Below are 9,668 nucleotides of genomic sequence, written 5' to 3'. Positions count from 1 at the left end.
TTTTTCCACCAGGGGGCGATTACACATTTCATTTCCAGCGGAAGTGACGTCCTAGTGAGTGCTTCAAGTCCCGTTGAAACGATATAATTTGAACCGTGTGACGTCCATTACCGAGCTCCGGCAGGTACCAGCCTATCTTCTCTTACCGGAATACACCGAATATCCTGCAGAGTATCTGCAGACTTGTCAACTCTAAGGTCACTGGCACACCTGATTTCACAAGTGTACGAACTGAATGTTTAATATTACAAGTTTTTGAGTTATTTACGATTAACATAGTTTCTAGTCGAATTGAATCTTTAGATATTGATATCCAATATGTGATCAGCGTATCGGCTTTCTGTTCTATGATGTAATTTTCAACTGAATGAACCGGCTGATTTGTTGTTTTTTGTTATGAAATGTTTTTCAAAGAGTACCTGGGAAATTCTGAGCTGGTGGCGGTACGTGAAGGCAGCACCGGAGCCGGACTGAGGCTCGTCGTCAGATACGTAAGCACGCGGGGATCTGGTAAATACCAAGTTACGAGCCGGTGATTCTGTCGCCCCTCGTCCTCTACCCGTCACTGTAAATGTCGGAACAAGATTTTCATCCAGAAAGACGCGACAAACTCCAGTCAGCAAAAACGTAGCTAGTTAGCCTGCTAGCAGTAGAAGAACGAGCTAGCTAGAAAGTCAGGCCAGGTCTCGCGCGGAAAAGAGATCACCTGATCTCAGGTGACTACCTGGTGAAATAAAGGTTAATAATAAAAGTCGCTGAACTTCGTTCATAAAATCAACACTTGAACTTGAATTGGTTTTTTTCTCCCCTTTTTTCGTGTGTGACCAAAGTTTGTTTCAGTCGCACTACAATCCGACATGTCACGCATGATAATTCACGACGTCAGAAATGTAGTGTGTGTAGCGTGTGACGTCAGAAGTGTAGCGTTCAGAACGTTGGTAGAATATTGCATGCTGTCGATGCTAAATGTCGGTTTAAGTATCGCGATGATTCACCTACAGCTCAAAACGCGAGGGGAGACGTCCTGCTTTAAAGCCACCTCCTGTTTGTCACGTGGGTTTGACCCCGCCCCTCCCGTGTACGTCACAAGTCTCGTTTCGGGAGGATGACAGCTGATTATTAGAGTTCATTATTCACCTCACTCCCATAGGCCAAACCGTCCAGCCCCGGCTGGCACGAAGCAAAACGCCGGCATCAGGATTTCCTTTAATCTGTCACTCAGCAGTTGACCTTTGTGTGTTGCATTAAACGTCATACATCCCTTCTTCTTCTCCTCCTCCTCCTCCTCCTTCTTCTACTTCTTTTTTCCTTGTGGCGTTAAAGTTGCACAGATGTGGCATTCCTCCAGACTGATGAATACGCAGATGTGCCACAACAGTAGAAAGCAAATTTGGTGATCCTTCTGTCACGAAAGTAAACTGACTGGAGGAGACGTGTGTGTGTGTGTGTGTGTGTGTGTGTTGTGTTCACACAGTGTTTGGTTTGTCTCTGCCGCCACAACCATGGCGAGCATGTGGAGGTGGTACCAGGCCCTGATGACGCGACACCCATGGACCATCCAGATAGTGACAGCCGGTAAGAATGAACACACACACACACACACACACTGAAGCTCTGCTGCATGAGCAAAGTTGCTTCACAAATACGAGCTTGTGCTTCGGTTGCGATCCGCTGAGTTGGTGAGTTTTGAGTTGTTCAGCTGCGTGTTTGTGTTCTGTCCTCTGAGCGGGCGAATTCTGACCGAGAGTCACGTGTAAAAACCTATGTTCAGTTTAAGTTGTGGAGAAATTGAAAGGAACACACACACAAACACGCACACACTGACCTTTGCTGTTGACCTGCAGCTCTGGGGAACCGCTGCACTACGACCTTTGAACTCTCCATCATTTTACCAACTTTGCATCTGTTGTTTAATGAGGTAAATTACCCATAATCCTCCCCACCTGACAGCTTCACCTTCTACAGAAGGAAACTGCCAAAACGGAAGCTCTGACGTTTTTGTCTCATGAGGGAATTTTGGGAACAATTTTGATGTAGTACAGTGGCCGGACCACTAGATGGAGGCAGTGCTCGTGAGGTGTGGGTGCAGCGTCTGGGGAGGCCTGAAGAGTCAGAGAATGACGTCATTGAAAGAAAATGTAACAATAACTCCTCTTTACTGCCTTCTGTGGCTTTCAGTGTCGGTTTATTTGGTTCGCCCAGTAAAAAGTAACAGCGTGTATGAAGGTAGGAGCTGTACTGAAGGGAGTAAAAGGAGAGCGTATGCAGAATACAGTAGTAGTAAGCAGTACTGCAGCTTAAGAGCGTTTACTGTTGTACTCCTCCTACGTACAAGTACTAAAACTTACGTGTCTGTTCACTTGTGTTTTTGGGACTTGGCCCTGCAGCTTCAGAACCTCCACTGGAGGAGGAACTGGGAAAACACACAAAACAAAAGCTGGTTAAATTTCAAGGTTCTGGTCGTGTGGACGACGTGTGTTCGGGTCTCCTGAACGCCTCGGGGTCGTCTCTCCGCACGTGGGGTCAGAGGTCAACCGGGACTGGAGGATGAGGGTTCCTCTGGTGGGAATTTTACTGTCCGTCCCGTTGTCTGAGTCAAAGCGTCACACAGGAAATGTGAGTATTTATGGCGCCGAAGGCGCAATTGACATTTTGGGTTGTTCAGGCGTCGCTGCGTCCACGTCTTCACCTCCGGCACATTTACGAGTCCTCCCGTGACATTTTAAGGAAAGGTTACGTCTGGTTCCGCCGGGCTGACGCTGGTATGTGGTACCATGGGGGTCATACGAGGTTGGCGCTGTTCACCCCAGTGAGGAACCTGCTTGAATTCAAATGTTCTCCTGGACTCTAAGGCGCCTGCGTGCCGGTTCCTCCTCCAGGCTCTCTGGTGGGCGCCGGTGACATCATCTCCCAGCAGCTGATCGAGAGACGAGGGCTGGCTCGCCACAACGTGCAGCGGACGGCCAAGATGATGAGTATCGGCTTCTTCTTCGTGGTACGTGCGTCCGCTGCCAACAAAAATGATTGAATTTACTCAGAAAAACGAAAATGAATCCAACAAAGGACTTCACGCCGTTTTGTTGTTTCCCTTCAAGTTGTTTGCAAAAAACCAAAACAAACAGACTGACGCTGAACGTTAGTGGCCGACGTTAAGAAGGAAAAAATGAGGGTCGGGACAAGGCCTCCAATGGTGACTTGTGTCAAGGGTTTAGATGCATAACTGAATTCACTCACACTCACACTCACTCACTCACTCACTCACACTCACTCACTCACTCACTCACTCACACACACACACTCACTCACTCACTCACTCACACACACACACTCACTCACTCACTCTGGCCCTCCCTCAACAGGCCGAACAAGTCACAGGAAGTATTTGACGAGTTATCTCTCCGAAGCTCTGACTGTTGGCGTGCTGGCTGCTGTTTACCGCAACGACCTCAGGGATGATGATGGAGGTTTTAGCGTCTCTTTGAATAAAGACCTGAATCCGTGGCGTCCGGCCCCCCCGACACACGACTTCGTCTGTTTGCTGTCTGGTTTCATGATGAAGGCGTTTATGTCCAGCGTGGAGCAGAGCGGCGTGGGCTCGGGGCCAACATGGCTTCTATTCATTCTGTCTTTAAACGTAAACTCACTCCATTCACCAGTCAACATCCACTCACTCATTCATCCTCTCACTCGTTCATCCATTCATCCTCTCACTCGTTCATCCTCTCACTCGTTCATCCTCTCACTCGTTCATCCATTCATCCACTCACTCGTTCATCCTCTCATTCATTCATCCACTCACTTGTTCATCCATTCATCCACTCACTCATTCATCCTCTCACTTGTTCATCCATTCATCCTCTCACTCATTCATCCTCTCATCCATTCATCCACTCACTCGTTCATCCTCTCACTCGTTCATCCACTCACTCATTCATCCTCTCACTTGTTCATCCATTCATCCTCTCACTCATTCATCCTCTCATCCATTCATCCTCTCACTCATTCATCCTCTCATCCATTCATCCACTCACTCGTTCATCCTCTCACTCGTTCATCCACTCACTCGTTCATCCTCTCACTCGTTCATCCTCTCACCCATTCATCCATTCATCCTCTCACTCGTTCATCCTCTCACCCATTCATCCACTCACTCGTTCATCCTCTCACTCGTTCATCCATTCATCCTCTCACTCGTTCATCCTCTCATCCACTCACTCGTTCATCCTCTCACTTGTTCATCCTCTCATCCATTCATCCTCTCACTCGTTCATCCTCTCACTCGTTCATCCATTCATCCTCTCACTCGTTCATCCTCTCATCCACTCATCCAGTGCCGTGCCGTCATCGAGTTTATTCGTATGTTGCTCATCAGCTTGCGTCCCTCCACCACCCTTTGAGCTTCCAGAGATGTAAAGACGATGTCAGTGAACATGGACGAAGGCGTGGGCGCTGCGTTTCGCCCCTGACTCCGCCCCTCTGCTGGCATCAAGTTCACCCAGGTTCTTCTGCTAACGCTGGCGTCACCGTTAACATCGGCTGTGTTCCAGGGTCCGGTGATCGGCAGCTGGTACAGAGTGTTGGACCGACTGGTCGCCGGTGGAGGGAAAAGTGCCGCCATGAAGAAGATGCTGGTCGATCAGGTGAGTGGGGGCGGGGTTTAAAGACACGCAAGGACGCGTGGAAAAGAAAATAGGGTTCCTAACTGAAACGTGAGCGTGACGGCAGCAGGGGGTGGGCATCCAGAGGAAGCAATCCTGTTGACTCACAAGTTACACATGGAAGTACAACTTTACGCTCAAAAATACCTCAACCTACGTCAACACGTGTACTCTTGAATCGTACCTACCTTTAATCGCCTGAATCGTTACGTTGCTACTCAGCACAAGCTTCAACTAAAATGCAGATTTTAGATGTTAATCACAATCTCTTGTTTCCTCCGTGTGTGTGTGTGTGTGTGTGTAGTTGTGTTTTGCTCCGTGCTTCTTGGGAGCCTTCCTCTCTCTCTCCGGGGCTCTGAACGGACTGACGGTGGAGGAGAACGTCGCCAAACTCAAGCGGGTGAGTCGGACGGGTTCCACTCTGGCGGAGAGGAGGGTCCATCTTCTCTTCCTGAGAAGGTTTTGTTTCTACCTTCAGTCTGCTGGACCGTAACATCGCGTGTCTCCGTGTTTGTCACTCGTGTCGCCCGGGTGTCTCCGTCCTGCTCGCCAGCGTCTGTTTTTGATTCGTCAACTCCTCTCAAAGTGAGTCTGGAGAGTTTTAGACCCTGAGAGGTCCGGTTTCGCTCTGAACCAGCGATACTGGCATGATGTCGATGGTAACGTGAAGGACAAATCAAAATCGCACTAAAGCAGGTAACGTGTCACAGCACTGTTGTGAATGACGTCCTGCGGTGCTGCAGAGATTACCCAGCATGCATTTGACACCTGGAAGTCAACTGCTTTGGTTGCAGCAAATCCTGCGGTAATCTCACCGTCACGTTTCAGTAGGTTCTTCTGACGGACTGACACTGATCAGAGTTTCAGGTTCCGAACCGTTCGGCCCAGTTCAACGTGACTGAAACCATCTTTCACACACACACACACACACACACACACACACACACACACACACACACGTACGTCTGGTGACGCTCGTCATGCAGATCACATGTTCCCCTGTCAGCATGACCTGCAGGCGCTGTACAGAACATTCCTGAACATTTCAAGTTCCTTTAATGTTCTGTATGTCAACATGGATGTGAGGTATCAGTGAGCTCACGTACAGAGGGTCAGTACCTGAGAACCCCCCCCCCCACACACACACACACACACACACAAAAACAAGAAGGAAGTTGACACAGTCTCTCACCTCCAATTATTATAAGAAACGATTTGCTGTGATGCAGCAGTTGATGGGGGAGGGAGGGGGAGGGGCTGGGGTGACTCACACCTTTTGTATATTTATGTACACCAGTGAGTATTTGTATGCCAGGTCCGAGCTAGCTGTCACCGCGCGCTAGCCGGCCTAACGTCCATCATGGCGTTGCTTACACAGCGTGCGGCTGATCAATTATTTACGGAAGGAGCTGAAAGGCCAGAGCGAAAAATGTCAGAAAGGACCAACGATAAATGACAAACGTGCTCATTACAAGCGTCTTGGCTCGGAGGAAATGTCAGGACGAAGGCGAAGACTGAGCAAACGCAGGCCGGGACCGTGTTGTCGTTGTTGTTGTTTACCTGGTGGCTCGCTGATGCAGCCTTTGTCTGTTCAAGCTGCCAAACTGGCGACGTGAACTTGACATCAGGTTAGAACTCACACGTCAGCCGAAGCATCACATCTGGACTCAGCAGTGGTGCCGTAGCGCGGCGAGGTAATCGAGACAAGTCGAGGTGCACATGACCACCACTGACAGCTCCAGCGTGTTCGTGGTGAAGAGGGAGCTTAGCCTAAAGGCGACGCTCTCAATTTACCGGTCAATCTAGGTTCCAACCCTCACCTGTGGTCATGAGCTCTGGATAATGACCGAAAGAGCAAGATCCTGAATACAAGCGGCCAAAATGAGTTTCCTCCTCAGGGAGGCTGGGCTCTCCCTCAGAGACAGGGTGAGAAGCTCAGTCCTTCAGGAGGGACTCAGGAGAGCTGCTGCTCCTCCAAGTAGAGGAGTCAGTGGAGGTGGTTCAGGCATCTGGTGAGGATGCCTTCTGGATGCCTCCCTTGGGAGGTCAGAGAACCCTGTCAGAGATCAGACCATGTTCCCCCCGGTGGTGGCGGCGGCAGCGGCAGCAGCAGCAGCTCTGACGTGTGTTTGACGCTGGTAATTTCACCTCAGGTGGCAAAAAACCTTGTTTGGTCCTAATTAGAAAACTGTTTGACCCTGGTGGAACAAAGACTGTAACTGGAATATTGGCTTGTTGCTTTTATATGTCCAGACATGTTGAGGTGACCTTTAACTAGAAGACACGGTGACTTGGTGTGTGTTTGTGAGGTTAAACAACACACACACACACACACACACATATTTACTGTGGCGTCTAAAAGTCAACTACAAACCAGCAGTTTCATCAATAATCCTGATACTAGAGTACACATATGTTCAATTATTTCAAGTGATACCTCATCCTCATTTCACCTCTCAAGTACTCACTAAATTCATCCAATGTTTTTTTTCCCTCCTGCATCACTTCTTACTGACTCCTGAATGCAAAAACAAGCAGCCACGTACGTTAGCTTGAGGCTAAGGAGACTGATGTCAAACAACAAAACTAAATTGTACAAAAACGTCTGGTATAAGCCAGGTTCTTAATCCACCAACACTTTTGACATTAAAATTAACATTCATGGTTGAGCGCTGCCATGGAGGAGAGCTAACGGTCGTTCAACTGAACCTGCCAGCTGGTCCGTGTCGGGTTAAATAACATAATATTCAATACTTTATTTCAGCGTGAATATAAAACACAAAACTAGTTCTACTAATGCAGGCAAAGATCACTTAGGAACCTGAATTTGATGATTTTGAGACAGTTTGCTCCTCTGCCTGACCGCTAGCATTGATTGCAGCTAAGCTAACTTGCAGGAGCGGTTTGGGGGAGGTTTGAAAAGTTGTCATGTTCCATTAACGATGAGTGTATTAACTCTTTGTATTGAACTTTGTTCTAGGACTACACAGATGCTCTGATCTCAAACTACTATGTAAGTTCTCCATCTTCTGGGTTCTTTTTGTTACTGATGTATGATGGAACCCGTGACTCACGCCTGCATGTTCTCTTCTCGTGTCTCAGCTGTGGCCTCCAGTCCAGATCGCCAACTTCTACTTCGTCCCGCTCCAGCACAGGTGAGGCCTTCTTCAGATCTGGTTTCATGGGGGAATCATGATGGATTCTCCCAGGAATCTGAATCATGGTTACCCTGCAAAGCTTGGTGAGGGTCCCAGATGTTGATCCGGCTGATTGTTCCGCGTGCAGGCTGGCTGTTGTCCAGATCGTGGCGGTTGTGTGGAACTCCTATCTGACCTGGAAGGCCAATAAGATGTGACGATGATGGAACCCAGTCTGTGTTGTTGACAGCGATGATGATTTTACACTCATTTGTGGGGTGTGTGTGTGTGTGTGTGTGTGTGTGCGCGCGCCGTTCTCTTCTGGTATTTGCGACGTGTAAAAGCGTGAGTCACTTGTAAAGGTCGGGAGAAAGTTCTTGTCTGCTCAAAATGACAAATTCACACTTGAAAGTCAAACTTGCATTTGCAGAAATGTCTGTGAAAAATTATTATTTCTGGAACTTTGACAGACACACACACACACACACACACACACAAACACTTCACTAAAACACTTGAATTTTTCAGACTTCTTTGTTAAAAGGTGAATATTTACATGTTTTTATAGTGAGGGAAACATCTGATATTAAATCACATGTTCGGTATGTTGGTGTTTTTACATTCACTGTCAATCTCAAACATCTTGTGACTGAAAGATTCATGAAACTAGTGATAATCTTTGAGGTTTCTCGGAGGGATTAACCTCAAACAGATGAAACCGCCTCGCTACTGTTAAACCATCAGCTCCGCTACATTCTGTCAAGATGGCGGCAAGGTGGAGCAAAGACAGTTTGACGATCCTACCGCAAGGAATGATCCCTAAAACCTGGTAACCAACTGGCATCCGTTAGCATCCGTTAGCATCCGCCAGTGGTTCCCTGGTCTCAGTGCAACAAACCTAAATTTTTCACTGTGTCAAACAGATCTGGCAGTCCCATGGCCCCTTCATCCCTCCAGCAGGTGTGCCGAACATCAGCTTCATAGGTTTTCTGGAATTTGGCTGACGGACAAACAAACTTAAACCAGTAATAAATGGAGAAATGCAGAGACCGAAAAGTTCCAGTTCTGTTAGCCAGGGACCAGTTTATCAGAGTGTCGTTAAACCAGCTCTGATGTTCAGTTTTAAACACTTGAAATTTAGGTTTTTTTGGGGGCGTTTTGTTTTTGACAGTTTTGCTTGCAGGCAGCAGCAGATTTTTACCAGACTTGGATGTCGCGCCGCCGTGAGGTCGACGCGTTTGATTTCAAACAACAAACAGTGTTTCGCTTAATTTTCCAAAGTACACAAACTGGTTTTGACTCATTTGAACAGCAAAGGTCATTGTGGGTTGTTAGCTGGGAGAGTCAGGAAAGTGTTTGACCTGCTAATATTGGTTTGGGGGGGGGGGGCAGCTTAGTCGGCCAAATTAGCTGAACACATTTTTTTTTCCTACACTGACACATTTGGGTCAGGAACAAGCAGGACAAAGTCTGCTGCAGGTCCTGGTAGGTGATGGACAAAGACTGAAATCTTGAACTGAAATGTGGACTTGGCGCGGCGGCGACTTGCTCCGCGCGTTTGTACGTCTGAATGTAAATAAAGATGAAAAAAACATCTGTGTCTCTAGCTCTTCTTTCATTTTGGGGGGGGGTCAAACTCTGATGTCATCAATGTACTAAAACTACAAAATACATGAAAAAATAGTTCAACTTTCACTTATTTTACACCTTTATGCGTCAACAATTATTATTTATGTGTTTTTCTTAATATTGCAAAATTAATAAGGTTTTATTACTCGTCTCAAGGTCATGTGACCTGGAGGCTCCAGATCAGCACCGGACTACAAACATGGACGAACCTCCTGGTCAAAATGCATTCGACTGCTTTCTTTGT

At 47.6% G+C, this 9,668-nt stretch overlaps 1 protein-coding gene across 7 annotated transcripts; it reads left to right on the top strand.

Moving 5' to 3' along the window:
• The first annotated feature begins 53 nt into the window (after positions 1–53).
• mpv17 (mitochondrial inner membrane protein MPV17) lies at positions 54–9,388 on the top strand. Of its 7 annotated transcripts, none has more exons than XM_086189853.1 (9): positions 54–124; positions 415–491; positions 1,475–1,575; positions 2,880–2,995; positions 4,548–4,640; positions 4,963–5,058; positions 7,639–7,671; positions 7,761–7,813; positions 7,944–9,387. In XM_086189853.1, exons 3-9 carry the CDS (start codon positions 1,503–1,505, stop codon positions 8,011–8,013), a joined length of 534 nt encoding a protein of 177 aa, XP_086045979.1. In that variant the 5' UTR covers positions 54–124; positions 415–491; positions 1,475–1,502; the 3' UTR covers positions 8,014–9,387. The 7 variants fall into 7 exon arrangements, with proteins under 7 accessions (XP_086045979.1, XP_086045976.1, XP_086045978.1 ...); XM_086189850.1 differs by having other exon boundaries at positions 71–124; positions 415–510; XM_086189852.1 differs by having other exon boundaries at positions 119–197.
• Positions 9,389–9,668: the final 280 nt, after the last annotated feature.

This window comes from Aulostomus chinensis, chromosome 20 (genome assembly GCF_037954235.1).
Source record: "Aulostomus chinensis isolate RoL2024-O1b breed Wild chromosome 20, RoL_Achi_v1.0, whole genome shotgun sequence".
Classification (NCBI taxonomy): domain Eukaryota; kingdom Metazoa; phylum Chordata; class Actinopteri; order Syngnathiformes; family Aulostomidae; genus Aulostomus; species Aulostomus chinensis.
Note: the sequence above shows the minus strand (reverse complement) of the source record. Positions and strands in the feature narration are given on the sequence as shown.